Genomic DNA, 16,641 nt, shown 5'->3' with positions numbered 1-16,641 from the left:
AATAAAATTAGATATTTTCATAATTACGGTATTCCAACAAAGTTATAAAGTAGTGACATCGCACTGGCTGGTATTTGCATTCTACTATTTAATGACGAATATTGATAGCGAATTCTGGTACCCAAGCTATTTACATCTATCGCTCAACATAAACCAATGAAAATAAGTACATTTGGAGTTTATTTGATCTGTTATTATCTGCTATTATTCTAAGATATCGATCAAGATAGTACTAAATAATAATAATATCAGCCCTGTATTATATACTTGCCCACTGCTGAGCACGGGCCTCCTCTACTACTGAGAGGGATTAGGCCTTAGTCCACCACGCTGGCCTAGTGCGGATTGGTAGACTTCACACACCTTAGAAATTCCTATAGAGAACTTCTCGGATGTGCAGGTTTCCTCACGATGTTTTCCTTCACCGTTAAAGCGAACGATAAATTCACAAAGAATACACACATGATTTTTTAGAAAAGTCAGAGGTGTGTGCCCTTGGGATTTGAACCTGCGGACATTCGTCTTGGCAGTCCGTTCCACACCCAACTAGGCTATCGCCGCTCTCTAGTACTAAATATTTTTTAATTTCGGAGGCAAGGAGTGTCTACTAAAATAATTAATAACTAATATAATTATATACATTTATTATGTATGTACAAATGAAACAACATAATATTTAAAAAATCACCTTTTAATAGACCCAATAATATTCTCACACAAATTTGGAAACGCAAGACATGATCTACGTAGTATTTTTTTTTCTCTACACAATATTAGCGCGAATAGAACTTGATTACTATTTAGTTGTACTTCTACGAAGCATTGAACATTCACGCAGAGGCGCGCCCGCGAAGCGTTCCGCGGACGTGCTTACACTATGGGATACAAAATGGGTTCTACTTAGATCTATCTACAGATCCTATCTACAGTGAAGTCGTCTAATATCGTAGCCAGCGATAAACAGAAAACTATATACTATTATTTCAAAATGCAAACTGCCAACTTGTCTTCCTATATAACATGATATTTTTAAGTTATCCTTAATACAGATATCGATGATTTATAAAGTTACAGTGCGTAGCAATCAGTCAAACTACACGTGATAACTTTCCATCACGATCGTTAATATATCCGCCTTCAGACAAACCTCTCCATAATACAAAATAGAAATTAACATCTTACATTACGAAGCAAACGCGCGATTATATTATAGATACCTACGACGACTGCAAGCGGTGACTGGTAATTATCTACAAAAGTAAAGTAATCTTACAATGGAAATAATTAATACTGATCAAATAAATATCAACAGACATCTAATTAAAATAAATTAAATTAATAACATTCAGATCTCTTGTCAACATTAGGCCTTTAATTTTAATAATCAACAAAACACGATTGTCACATAAAATATACCACAAAAATCTCTTAAATCGTCCCAATAACTATCTTGGTCTTAGCATAGCACCCAAAGACTCTCTGCACGCACCAATACAGTGACGCTTTTAGCTCAGGACAGCGTACCCTTGTTCAATAGCAAAGCATGGGTTTAGGAACCACGCGACATCAACCGACACTTAACAATATCTCTGATATGAACTCAAGCCTGAAACTTGTGCTATCAACAACCGTACCTCTACAGCTCCAGCGCGTTCTGGATACCCCATGAAGGGTACGCCGTCCCCACTGTGTCGGTGCGGACATTCCCTCGTGTTACTTTTAATACTAAATTACAAAACAATGCTAACTAACTTGCTTACATATTTGCGTAAATAAATACTTAACTTATTTTAGCCTAACAGAATAATGTTTAACGTCCAATAGTGTGATATTTTGTATAATAAAATGAGTGGATACTAAGAATTTTTTCCTTAAATTATACAATGATAGAAGTATAATTAGGTTCAACAGTGCGACTCATGGAGTGGGAAACTTAACTAGACGTTGTTTCACCCGACCGGCTCGCATACCTCATCATTCCGCTTTCGTTTTCTGTAGTAAACTAAAAGCATTACATGTAAATATTTAGACAGTTTCACGCATTATCCATTTCCGATATGTACACAAACTGTATCGGCACGCATGTGCCGCTGGAATTCTTTTTCAGACAATATTTCAGTTCTAAATAATAAATATTCCAACCTTAAAGATTGGCAGCATTCCGACGATCTTTCTGTCCCTTCACAATATTTTTGGTTGTATACGTGGCCTACTGATAACAGATCTGTTTACATGTGGGAATATATTATTAAATTTATTTTCGGTTACAAACGGGTGAGATCCACATCGGTGCGATGAAGTGGCGAGCCCGGGCGTGGTCGGGTGGTGTTTAACACACGACCGCCTCCGAGATGGGGTTCTCCGTAATGCGGATGACGGAGGAGTGGCGGCACGGGCGGCGCCGCTCCGCGTCCGACAGCCGCCGGAACGCAACTATCTTGGTCGGCGACAGTGGCGCCACTGTGAACATAATCCAAACTCAACTGTTACTGCACTCAACACTTCGTTCAAGGTCACGTGCATACAACTTTTTGTAAACAAACCTGATCGGAAATAAAAAAGTTTTGAACTCGCGCTGTATCATGACTAATGCTGAAAGTTTAAGGGGTCTGGTTTAGATCATGATAAAAATGATTTGTGAAATCAAAACGTTAGAAACTAATGAGTAGGTATCGTACAGATAAAAAAATTAAGTCACAATATTAATGGATTTTAATTTAATCATAATTATAAAATTCTCGGTTCTTCTTTTAATATGTAATTTGGAATTTAGTAGACGATAAAAGTATTAATGACATTAGTAAACCAGTTTCAAATTTTAAGATTCAAACGTGTGAGAAACAAATTACACTTTGTAGGTTTAATCGTAGGTAAGTACATAATTAAAATACAGTCTATAGCAATAATTATGGCACAATAATGATAGTGTTATATAACTCTCTATCTTCAAATAATTACATTAACACACACACATACACACAATAAATTCATTTTTGGTGATGCTTTAGATAATGTAAATTGCTTCAATGCCGACTTGTTGCCACATACTGTACTTAATATAAAAAGAAAGACTACATAAAAAGTTCTTCAGTCCGCGCAAAAGAAAGAAACTTACCTGTTTAGATTAGAGTTAATTATTTATATAAAAACAAGATAATATATCTACTGCCGTCGTGCGCACTCCTTATTTATTGAGTTATTTATCAGTTTAAGATTAGTAAAACAAAATTATACGAAGTAACAAAAAGGAAATTGAGCATTAATTAATCCGGGACATCGGTAGAAGCCGACAACATATTATTTACAATAATGTATTAGAATAAAAAACGCACGACACAGGCGAATATCAATAAAACTTGAAGCGTCATTAGTTGTATTCGCTTTGATAATTTAAAAGCATATAAGTTTTACTTCTTAATAATCAAACTGCAAAAAACAAACATTAAAATTTGCCCGGTTATAACTATAATTCGGACAAAAGTAGAGCATAGAATAAAATATAATAAATATTTACATTCCCTGCTGATATTTATAACAAACACACTAAGCACAAGCCAAATGTATAAAAAATTATAAAAACTTACATTTATTCTACATTAGCGTCGCAACAGGTTGACTAGATGGCGTTCGGGGTGAGCGGCGTAACAGTGCTACTAAGTCGGGTGATGCATTTCTGTATTGGTAACACGGCTACAGGAGGCGGGGAAACCAAACAAAATAAATAAAATAAAAATTAAATAATCACATACTGGAAGTTGGAACCGACTTCACTTGTGTGCGACATTTAAACAAAAACTAATTAAAAAAGTGTGAAGCCGTTTGTTTTTATCAAAAAATATTCATTACATTAGTCGTTATTAAAGTTAAATTAATATAAATAAATTGTTTAAAAATATTTTAAATACAATTGGTCTTATAAAAAAGTATCAAGATTATGTGCAAGCAAGCGTAGTCGGAACAAACTGTACAGGTGTATCCTTTATAAAACATGCAAGCCGAGACGTAAAGGCATTTGTTCAAATAAAATACAATATAACTATAACATTTCAAGCGGATATAGACGATATCACGTCGTATCACATAGTAATATATCTTAAAAGCTTTTTTTCTAAATCTGCCTAATTTATACTAATTGAAAGGAACCATAGCAAAATTATTTGGATAAGTAATTCTACAAACATTAAGATTATTCTAAGGCTTTTACTAAAACGATTAAGCAACAGTCTAATACATACCATGCCATAACAGTTGCGGAGACATTTTATCGCATATCCAGGCTCAAAAGTAATCAAAACAAACAAAGGTCATATAATGTACTGCCTTTCAGTATTCAAGTCAGTTATATAGCTACTCTTGTAAACGACATTTAAGAATCAAAATACTTTTACAAGCTTAAATATTTGATAGAAATATTAACATATTTTTTATGGGTTCAAATATAAAATGCGTGAAAACTCAAATGACGTTCACACTTTTATATTATTACAGTAATTCATATTGTAGATACGTATATAATTTAAGGCCTAAGGATTTAAACTATATTAAAAATAAAATAAAGTTATGTTTGGTATAATTTATCATTTCAATAGATATAAAAGCTTAAAGCTTGCATTAGGTTTGAGCACGCGAGGGTGCAGTTATTAATTCACATAATATTAGATTTAGTTAAAAGTGTATAAAACATACATATAATTATTTCGTGATATTGGCAATGGCATAAAAATCCTTCTGAATAATAACAACAGAAAGGTGTTCTTATTAAACAAGTGTGAGGACAAACATATTGCGCAGGGGCACGGCAGTGTCGCTGGGCCGTGGTGCGGCGCTTGTCACGAAGCGAAGCTGTGCACAGCCATAGGGTGGGTTGGTGGGGTCGACTGTGGCGTCAGTGGTGGGTTACTTACCGAAGCCCTCGCCTTGCAGGAACAGCCTGAATGCTTCCGACACCTTGCCTGGCTGCTCCTCCATCACCATGCCGCAGTCTGAAATCTATACAATGAAATCACAGTGAGGAATTGTCTCTTTAATTTATGTACTCTTGATACCATGTTGTCCAGTGGTAATATTTTAGTGGGTAGTTGGGTTAACAGTTGGTCTGCGCCCACTTACATGACATTGAGGGACTACTACTTTATATTTTTTAAAACCATCAAATTTATCAAAATTGCGATCAGAAGATTACGTCAGTCGTTTGTTTTATTCTGGAGGCTAGGCCTCTCTGAAAAAAGACTCTGGCTACGCCCATTTCGGTGTGTGAGTTATATATCAATAATTAAGCTATTAGACTTGTCAGAGTAGATTTTGCTCGTGATTTAAGCTGCGGCAAAAACGGTTTACAAGATAGAAATCAACACACCCATTATATCCAAAGGAGCCCAACAATAGTTCCGAATACTATCGGCAACAACATACATACGGAACTCCCCACTTTGTTAAACATAACAATTATACTAAATTATGGTTGCCATCAGGCACGGGATAGTCACTAAGCCATAACAAAAAGAATATCTGACCTTCATCCAAGTGGAGTTGTTGGGGTTGAGCCGGCCGTTGAAGGTGACGGTGTCGTCGACGTGCGGCGACATGGCGCCGGTGATGTTGAGCACCGGCACCTTGATAGTGTCGGCGTCGCGCGTGATGCCCAGGTCGGAGCGGCGCACGTACGCCTCGATGAACAGCGACAGGTTGGTCGGGTTCACGTTGCGCGTGAAGTACGTGCGGTACATCTGCGTCAGGTCGTGGTTGCGCTCCTCGGGGAACTGCACGCGAATATCCATACTCAATACCAGGGGCGAAAGGTGACATTTTTCGATAGGCAACCCGACATAACATACCGATACATACATAAACGTAATCTGCAAGTCGTTCTAATGATAATGATAATCCGGCAGGAATCAGGCTATATGGACCCTTCGCCATTGCTCAATACTCAGTTTGAGTGTTAAGGCTGGTGTTGATTGAAGCAGAGTCGAAGCGCGTTGAATCGAATCATATTTTTCCGTATGTATGGACGCAAGTAAATATATGGCAGTCGGATCAATGCCCAGAAACTTATAGTGTCTGATCGACGCTAGCCATTATAAATAAATTCAATTAAAATTGTATACTAGGACTACATTTAAATATATTCCGCAATAATTTCCTAGAAGTTGGTTATGAAATTAAGCTATGGTGTTAAATTATCACGATGATAAATAAGTTGGTTGAATTTTGTGTACATAAATGTCCCGTGTAGAGTTTTGTATTGACTCTATTCCATGCCTATAACTCTGATATTCTGAAGCATAAATATTAAATATATCGTAAAATAATATCTTTATGGACAAGTTTGTGTGCTAGTTCTAGAGATTTCGGTTGGAATGTTCGCAAACGAAGAGATAGTAAACTGATAAAGCACGAAGATTGCCCGACATTACTATTATGTATAAAAAATATTATTACTTAAAAATCTAAGAATCGACTACAGTAAAGACTAACTGAGAATGATGAAAAAAATCTTGTTAGAAATTAAATATTGCCACTGAATTTAGAAATCGCTTAAATTGGGTAAATATATTTTTACCTATATAGGTAATAATAGTTTCAAACGGATGCATCCTCTAGATGTCATCGTATAAGTAAATAAGCATTATGATAAATTAAAAGGATAATGAAAATAATTTCAATTATTAAACTTTTCTTCCAAACCTTTGAATTGTCTTAAAACAGCTCCTCTAGAAGGCCTTAGGTAAATTACTTTTATTTTTCTCCTGGTTTTTATTGTGGAATTATGGATAAGACTCGCAGTGGAGTATTGTGTTTATGTATGTTTGTGTGGCCGGAAAAGCGTAGTGCTTCGCTATGATTCGATAGCCGTTCTTATTGCCGGCGTTATGAGCACGTGAAGACGGGATCTTCCGTGAGTGCAGGACTCCGGCATAGCATGCTTTCGTTCACCCCTCGTTAGACCGCCGATCAGGAGTATACCCTCTGGTTGAAGTGTGTGTGAGTGCAATGAGTTGAGTTTGTGTTTGCAATAGAACTTGGGTAGGACTTTTCATTTTTTATTAATGTAGGATAGCGTTAATAAGACGAAGAACATAAGGAACTAACCTTAGGGCAATAAATTTTGTATAATTTGTTTTCTACCTTTCTTTTATTTCAAATATTTTAGAGAGAAACGCGGGTCCTAAGATTTAAATAATTTATGTTTTCTTCTACTAGTATAATCACATAATAAATATTTATCCAAATACAAATAATTATCCAAGATAGCAAATTGTGATTTACTTATGCCATAAATCATAATATAGCTTCCACTTATATAAATTCATAATTAAGTGAGAAATGTTTAAGTATTTTATTGTAAGGGGCAAGGCCATAAAATGATTAGCCAATTCATATCCACGCTGCACAGTAAATAAACTAGAAGTATAACGCATCGACAATTTCATTTGAAATGTGTATAGTATGTAGATTATACAAAAGTAACGTTCTACATAATTGCACGGTAATACAAAATAACGAGTTTAAATATTTTGAAACGGTTCATAAAAGATATAAATTATACTCATAAATCATTACTTACAACTATGGCCAGCGGCTTTTTAAAAGACGTCTCTCCTGAACAAAGTATAACTAAGCCGTAACAAGTTCCTTTATGACTTCGTCAGAGTAATTTAAAATTAATTGCAATGCGAACTCATTATTTACTTGCAGAGGTGTTTAAAAAATCTAAAAGGCAAAAGATCCACTACAATATTCAACGGAGATCACACCTAAGAATGAAAGCAGAGGTAATTATTCAGAAAATTATTGTGTGCCTTTCTTCTTCGATAATTCATACACCAATAATATTTCATATTTTACGCATAAATATACAATAATAAACCACGACCACATCTTATTACAGTACGATAAAATAATCACTCGAGTTGATTGGCGAGGCGCGGTGATGCGAGAGTACAGCCACTGCACCGGGAGAAAACATTCTTTATTTTTTATTGCCTTACATTTCACAAGGCGTGAAAAAAGCTTGTTTTTAAATAAAATCGTCTTTGAACGCGACTCGCGTGTAAACTCTATATAATTGCCTTCGTTTCCGTCCGAGCTCCAAGAAATATTAGCGTAACAAAGTAAACGGGAAAAGGTGCACGCATCTAGAACTCCGCTTTTGGATAGCGAATGGATACACGAGCAAACATCGCTTAACAGAAGGATATATGCGACTCATTATAAAGTTGTTTCAAGCAGCTTTATATTATTATTATAATATTTAGGTGGCATACACCACAAATATATAGATATGTATAATAGTATATTCATACAAACAATTCTTATACAAAATTCCAATCTAATATGAAACCATTATCGCGATAGAACTCGCTGAGTCAATTCGCGTAAAGCACGTTGAGAATCAAACCGTTTGCATTAACAAAGTACAAAGCACAGCATCATCAATGATATACTTCGCTAATAGCCGATTGGCTATGCCGCTATAGAAACTTCTAGATTGTAGATTGTTCGCATACCCGTCCGAAATGATGCCACATGAGGTAGTCGAGCACGCCCTGAGTCATGCCGCGCGAGCGCAGGGACCGCGTGTTCATTTTCTGGTACGCCCACTCGATCCAGCCCGCCTGGCCCGACGTGCAGTTGATCAGCGCCAATACGTCCACCTGCAAAACGGGTGCATCTCCAACGTGCTTGTATACTATTTTAATTGATCAACTTAAATATTGTCGAGTATTGTTGGATTTATCAATAGGCCTTATAGGCCGCGGCGTGTAAGGTGGGAACCTAACAAAAATATTAACGGGGCGGTAGAGTATTACCTACCAATTTGCTGTAATCGGTTGCCTTTTATTTTTGCTCGCACAAAAATAGGGGCGATAACGCGGGAGTAACGTATATTTAAAGCAAATATTAATTTCGATTGGTCACTTGTAGAACATACATTGAAAACCATACCATGCTTCTTAGAATTTAATACATTAATTAGGGTCATAGTATATAAATTATGACCAACTAAGTATATTGATGGATAAAAAGGAAATATTTGTTAGGTATTCAATTATTAGTATTACCTTGCGCGGGTGGACGAGAGCGAATCTGGCGAGTATGTTAGCGCCGGCACCGACCCCGAAGCCGATGAACGACTTGAGGCCGAAGTGGCCCATAACATAGTTCAGTTGGTTGGCCAACTCATCCATGGTTGGGTACATGTAGCTGAAACAAAATTCGTTACAATATGATAATATAGACAGGTATGTATAGTGGTTTTCAATTCATCCTACATATGTATAATAAACTTTCGCTGTAGCGTTAAAGAAGAAAAAAAGATTTTTTACATTAAATTCTTACAACATAATATTAACGTTTAAGTTATACCCCAAAATGAAACATCTCCCTTATACCTATCTATCCGAAATCCTAAAAAAAAACATCCAGCCTGTATCATTGCGGCATGCCCTCGTGAGAGCCTAGACAAAGCCTCGAGTACACTATTGTCATGTTGCCATAGAAATAACAAAATGTTTTATCTGAAAATGACTTTGAAGGCATAAAAATTATTTGTTTGAGGCGCGGTTTTTCTCTTCAATGAATGTTATATGTGGGTCTCCATGTCAACTGCTCTAACCAGTTATCATGTATTCAAATCGTAATGATATGCGAGTGACATACACGTGAATACGCGTTCTCCATCCTCAATTTCTTATCCTGAGAAGGGTGTGGTTTTTCTGTGCCATTATTTTATTGCAAATAGTATGATAGTGATCGCACTATCATTGCGATAATTCATTGGAAGAGATCGCTCTTCCAAGAATATTTCTTATCCAGTATTAATAAGAAAGGACAATGGAGACCCTTCATACTTCATTTTCTTCAACTGAAATGGTGAATTCTTCACGTTTTAATAGGAATTTTATTTTACGCATTTGCCATTTGATTAGATATTAAAATATTTCATTAGGTATTACTGCAAAAGGAATTGTGAGAAAATAGTTGCGTAACTATCTATGTAACTCTTATTAATCTATATATTAAAATAAATATAGTACGTATGTTTTCTCAAAGTTTCGTTGAAAATTTGCACTAGTTTCCGTACAAACCGGAATATAAAAATGCGCGAGTCATTGATGATAATTATTCTAGTTCTGTGCCTACAGCCTACAAAGTAAGGTACCTAGGTGCATGGCCAATCAATTATACAGTTTTTGTATTCAATTACAAATGGGGCAAGCTAGAAATGTGTATTTTTGGCTATGACTAGGTAACAGATGAATACTACGTTTTTAAAAGGCTGTTAGATTTAAAATTATTAAAAATTTGACCTTTTTCATAATATGCTTGTGAATTGAATTGTTGAATTTTAAAACATTATTTTTTTCGCAAAAACAATTCCACAATTGTCTTTTCAGATGATGCATGATTTCTCTTTTGTCGCAATGTATAATGTGCCCTACATCCCTATATATATATATATATATATATATATATATATATATATATATATATATATATATATATATATATATATATATATATATATATATATATATATATATATATATAAGTAGTCGGCTACCTTATGTAAATAAATAAATAAATCTATATTTATTCGTGATCGCCATTTTGATCTTCCATAGAATCATTTTTTATAAATATTCGTAAAATATGTTTTCAAATTTTAGGAAACAAGGGCCTTTGATGTCCTATACAAATTGAATACATCTGCGCGGAAAGATCACTTATTTTAAATATGTTAACAAAATTGTTGTAACACTTGGAGCTCTGGCATGTTTTTTACTCTGAGAGACAAGTGTCGTTTCGCCTGCGTATATTTTTAACATTAAATTTCGAGCAATCCGCTTACAAATATAATTTATGAGGTTTTTTTTTTGTCCTTACTGGATTAGACCTTTATAAACTCTGAATTACTTATTCATATAAGAATACTGCTCCGTGTCAATGCTTCTATACATTAGGTGCATGACTGTAAATACACTAACAATAAACAAATATGTGTCTGTATTATGCACAAGACCTGGAGGAAATATTTAGTTCTTTTGTTGTCTCATGTCATACATAAAATAAATGTTTCAAAATCTTCTATATTTTCAGGCATTGCTATTTAAATGATTATGAAAATAGGTTTAATTATTTAATTATATTAATCATCATCTTTTATTTGTAGAATATTTCATACGCCACTAAAACATGACAAGATTAATCATTTTTTCACATTTAATTAATTTTAGTTACCTGATGTAACAAATGTTTACAGTATTATATAATATTATTTTCCAAGTAATTTGGATGTCCATAGCGTCTTGTTATTTTGAAATGCATAATTAAATTAATATTTAATTATGTATCGTATTTGCTAATGTAATCATTAGCAAATACGAAACGCGGTTTTTTGTGTAGGCGGTCTTTATAGAATAATTATTGATAAAAAGTAAAAACAATCGAAGCGCATATAGTTATGCAACGTCCCGAACCATTCTTACTTTCCAACGTCCAGAAGCGCCCGGTCTGGACTGAGACCCTGACTCTGTATTGTCGGTCTCAATTTCTAGCTTGCACCTTTGTAATGTGTAACAATTATAATTAATATGTGGCCTTTAAATGATCCGTTCTTTTATTTTAGTTCGCCCGAATAAAAGTTTGACTATATCGTCAACTAACAGACACACACTGACCGTTACAATATGTTTTGGTAACGTCAGACCAACGGTTATTTCAGTTTCTTCTTTAAAGTCATATTATACCGATATATTGTTGACGTGGGTAAACAAAAACGGGATTTGATGTAATGCAATCATGAAAGGAAGCAAAGTACGGTATATCGACCGAACGTTACATAATACTGCGGTGGTAAATGAATTATGTACTACTGCGAAACTTGTGTCAACTTGCTGCTGTTTTTGATTGCTTTATAAAGTGAGATATGGTGAGAAAATGTGTCTGACCATGTGTTGTATATAGCGGCGTGTAATTTCTTTGCAAGTATGTGCGGAGTTTGTGACGCGGACAAGAATTTTAGGTATAAATCAAATACTCAATAATTTCGGTAACTTAAGAATCTTTAATATCTAAATTAATTGAATATTAAAACAAAATTATCAACCTGCTACGTCCGCTAATTGCTTTCAAGAATTGTCAAGAATATTAACGAGGGCACCAAATGCAGACACATTAACTGGTATTTTACTGAATATGAAAGCGATTCCAATTAGACGAATGTTTTCACGTAATTATTTGAGATATTCAAGCTACCAGCGCTAAAATTTCGCTTAATTAATGAAGTTATAACTTTGTATGTTGAACTACTATTGGGTGGAAGCATTGCACTGTTGGCAATTTTTATATTATACTAGTTGACCAGAGTTGACCCGACAGACGTTGTCCCGTCTTAACTATGAATTTGCAGCGCGCATTCTGTCAATCACTGACAGTTATTTCAAACGATTGACAGTTATATAAAATTCATATTTTCTTTAAGTTTTCTTAAATTTTTTAATCTTTCGCGAATTTTTTTCTTTCATAAGCACCTTTACCTGGCAATAACAAACACAACAAAAAAAATAGTGAAATCGGTCCAGCCGTTCACGCGTGATGCCGTGACCAAGGGAAATAGGGATTAATGTTTTATATATATAGATCTGCAATGTATATTCACTAATAATGTGAATATACATTGCTGATGTATACATACATACACGGCATTACAATTTAACAAGTAAATAAATCCATTTGACAACATAACAAACACTATTTAAGAAGCAGTCGAAATAATGCCGGTCAAAATGTCGGAAGGAGACATGAAAATGATTTTAAATAATGTTATGGACGAATTTGATTTATTTCACTATATTTGATAGATAAAGTTAAAGTGAATATTCTGTATACTAATTGGCAACTGAACCCTACGGCAGACAAATAGCACCGGTCAACCGGTCATCCGATTCGATAAGCCCGCCTAAAAATAATATCTAACAACATACAATAAAAAAGTGAGAACGTTACGACGAGATAATAATATTGTCTATTGTTAACATTATCGGTAATATTGATGGTCGAATTTAGTGAGTGCTGGTCGTAGATAAGCCGCGCGGATGATCGGTATTTGCTGCACAAGAGATAGATGCAGTGTGCACTGTGCAGTCAGCGTGCCCAGTGATCCGGTCAGAGCCGTCGGTACCGGTGCGTGGGCGATATGATGCATGTTCATTACCGTACGAAAGGATTGAATTCGCCACATTGACGGCCGCTCGTGATTTTAGAGAAACTTACGTGCCGCAGGATATACGATGCGGCGGTAGTATTCTACCTCGGAAAATCAACATGGAGTTTAAACTATGGGTGACGAGTTATTATTTATACGTAATAAATAAGAAAGATTGAGTGCTACAGAAAAACACGGCGAAGGAGACGCTGAGTAACATTGAAGTCCTCATAATCACATTCACGTTATTCAATACATTCTATAATTTCCTTTAAATAACATAAGGTGCAAACATATGTGGTAAAAACTCATGTAGTATAAAATAAACATTGTTATGGCCAAATTTCACAATAATTATTAATAATTTGTAAAAGCATTTATATTTGTAAAATACAACGCGCGGTATGTTTTAACCGTTGAGTGTAGCGCAAAAATGGCTGTCATGCCGTGGCAAAACAATTTTCCGGTGAGTGATTCCCCAAGTCCCGGAGGACATAAAGCCGCGTGGCCAGACGTCGACGACGCTCGCCAGCCGCCGCGCCGCCGTCGCACACCCCTACACTGCCAGTAGGTAAACTCTATATCGAGCGGCGTACTGTTACATAACACTGCGGTATGAGACTTGCTGCCGATTCTATTCCACCTTACAAATAAGGATTTTTCTTCGGACAATGCTCGATGATTTCTAATGTGTTTTTTTTTTGTTTGAAGTTGGCATTCATGGAAAGGCTATAATTGCTAGAAATGGAGTAAAAAGTATGATAATAGATTTGAAAGTTATACATATTATGGAGATCACTCAGTTTCATCGTAAATAATTTGAATAATTGAAATAAAATAGTGTTTTTACATATCTAATCTAAAAAATCGACATTACATAACAAGGACAATGTTTCGACGCAACGAAAATTTCTAGATGGATCTCACTAAAAGTTTTTCAAGGAGAAAATGTCAACGAACTGATACTTTTTTAATGTTGTATTATGTTTTAATATACTATGCATAGCTTACATGTAATCAAATATTTGTTAGGTTAATAATTATGTGATATTGTTCGATAATAACATAAAGCTTTTGTACTGCCCATAAAGGTGGAGTAATTACATAGGACAGTACGCTCTGGTCCCACTGAACAGATTTAAAATCACGTCGCCGCCGGTAGTAATTGGGCACCAGGGTGGACGTCAGTACGGTGAGCGCGGAGGCTGTTGACACCCTCGGTGACATTTTTATGACACTTATGTAAGGTTACTTTTGTTAATTCATTTATTATGAACTGGTTCCTTGTGTTCTATCGCGTCACATTTTACGGTACTTGCCTGACATGCGCGCTAACGGCGCCACACTGTCGCGACGTCGCCCCATTATGCAGTTTATTCACCTACCCTCCACAAGGAAAACAATATTCTTTCGCGTTTCATTGTCCTTTGCTGGCAGATACATGATTGCTACATGTGGAGTTTAACTGCAATGGAGTGTACCTTTGTTTTTTTTTATCAAGACCACATAAAAGTCAGAATGGTCATAAGTTATTATCAACTCAACATTTGGCACGATGAATAAAGACTAATTTTATAGGTTTTATGTTTTACTTGAGAGTTTTAAATGATTGTTGCATGTGGGCTACTAACAACTAAAACGGTGGTACTGCTTAAATCCCAGGTTTGCATTGAATATAACACCAGTAATTATAATTAGCGTTTTCCGATTAACTATAGAGTTAAAAACGCAGACCAGTTGCCGTGTTCAGTCTTAATTTTATTTTCAAACTGTCTAATTTAGGTTGTTTTATTGTCATTTTAAATATAATGGCAAAATATGACACCAGTTTCCGCACTACGACTCCATGCATTTCTAATAAATAGGGTTTAAGATTGGACACACTTACTGTGTACTTGACAAAATCCCAAACCGCTATATTTGTCCCGTTACAGGAATAAAACTCTACACGAGCTTTACGCACACACACACACACTGCAAACGTAGATATTAGTAAATAAATCATCGTGTCAAGGCTCGTCGTGAAATCCAAGAATAATACAGATATTCGCATATTGACAAATAAAGATAGGCTTCTTGCCTTTTTCAAATTCGCATAAACAGCTAAACGAAGTTCAACAAACATGAAATTAAGGTATGCAATGGCTGGTATTTGAGGACCGCTTATTTAATTATCGTATGTTTAAAATTTTATCAGAATTTTTATCTAATTGGGAATTTTAGTTTTGTTTAATTCTTAGTCCAAAAAGAATTATATGTTAAGTAAATTATACTTTAGCGTAAGAAACATGGTATGTTTCTGGTAATCTTATGACTTAATCAGCATTAAAAGAGGCGTTTTTATTCAATAAGCAGGAGTGGAACATTTAATATAGTCTCAAGTATCACTTTTTACACTTAGGAATACAGATATTAATTTCCTTTTTTGTGTTTACTGCCGCCAGTATCTAGTACTCTATTAGTAGAAAATAGAATTTATTGCTTTTGTGAACATTTCAGTGCCTTTTATGAAGAGTTCATTGGCATATAGGAGAAAATTGGCGCCACAGACGCCACGGTTTCGATACTGTGCCTGTGCTATTTTATTAGTCCTCTATACGACGTAGAACGTCATTAAATACGGTTTATAGCACATGTACTTTGTACGCTATATTTATATACATTATCCAACAAACATTCAAATTAAGTACTAAATTTAATAAAAATCTATAAACTATTGCCTTGGTGGCGTAATTGTACTGCATGCACGGTAGGGCAGCGCTCTGAGGTCCTGGGTTCGAATCCCTGGTCGGGCAAAGTGATTTTTTGGTTTTATCTACTCACTTGATAGTGAGCAGAAAAACCGGAGTGTGCCTGGAGTCTGAAATTTGAGCCCGATACGGTGATAAGTTCGCCCCCTATCACATCACGGGACGGATCACACTTGGCGAAAATTGCATACCCCTTCGGGGGAGTATGAGTTAATGCGTGATGTTGTGTGTGTGTGTTTTTGTGTATCTATAAATAAATTTAAATAGTTTTTAGTATTGAAATTATTGTTATTACTTATGGTACAAAATACAAATTATAATGTTAATAATTTTCATCATATAGAATAAATTAATTAAAAGTTTCCAAGTGAATTCGAAACCATTTTTCTGCTATTGACCAATAAACTTAATACAGTACTTTAAAATGGACAGCTGCCCTTAGCCTCTAGAAAATCTTAATATAAAATGGACCCGATCCTAAGTACACAATGGGAGAGACATCTTAAACACAAATCCGATTCACATTTTAATACATTGTACGAATAAAAATCACTATTGAATAAAAATAATCTTATCTGTTTCGTGTGAACATGAACAGGGCAGAAATAACATTTACAATAATTTTACTGGAAAGTGGTTCGGTTGGTATATAACAATCATTCGGTTATTGGAATCAAACAC

General features: G+C 35.1%; 1 protein-coding gene across 7 annotated transcripts in view; it reads right to left on the bottom strand.

Annotated features, from left to right (window-relative positions):
• Positions 1 to 673: 673 nt before the first annotated feature.
• The window catches only part of LOC115455753 (protein NDRG3), a 106,411-nt gene continuing 90,443 nt past the window's right edge, over positions 674 to 16,641 (bottom strand). For 6 of the 7 annotated variants that reach the window (XM_030184429.2, XM_030184427.2, XM_030184426.2 and 3 more), the window contains 5 exons: positions 9,066 to 9,207; positions 8,511 to 8,657; positions 5,514 to 5,759; positions 4,905 to 4,989; positions 674 to 2,460 (listed from right to left, as the gene is read on the bottom strand). In XM_030184429.2, coding sequence (XP_030040289.2) covers positions 2,330 to 2,460; positions 4,905 to 4,989; positions 5,514 to 5,759; positions 8,511 to 8,657; positions 9,066 to 9,207 — 751 coding nt within the window. In that variant the 3' untranslated portion in view covers positions 674 to 2,329. Of the gene's footprint in view, positions 2,461 to 3,584; positions 3,691 to 4,904; positions 4,990 to 5,513; positions 5,760 to 8,510; positions 8,658 to 9,065; positions 9,208 to 16,641 lie in introns of all 7 variants that reach the window. The other variant, XM_037444124.1, reaches the window with a different exon arrangement.

This window comes from Manduca sexta, chromosome 27, assembly GCF_014839805.1.
Source record: "Manduca sexta isolate Smith_Timp_Sample1 chromosome 27, JHU_Msex_v1.0, whole genome shotgun sequence".
NCBI lineage: Eukaryota > Metazoa > Arthropoda > Insecta > Lepidoptera > Sphingidae > Manduca > Manduca sexta.
This window is presented reverse-complemented; position numbering and strand designations above follow the sequence as displayed.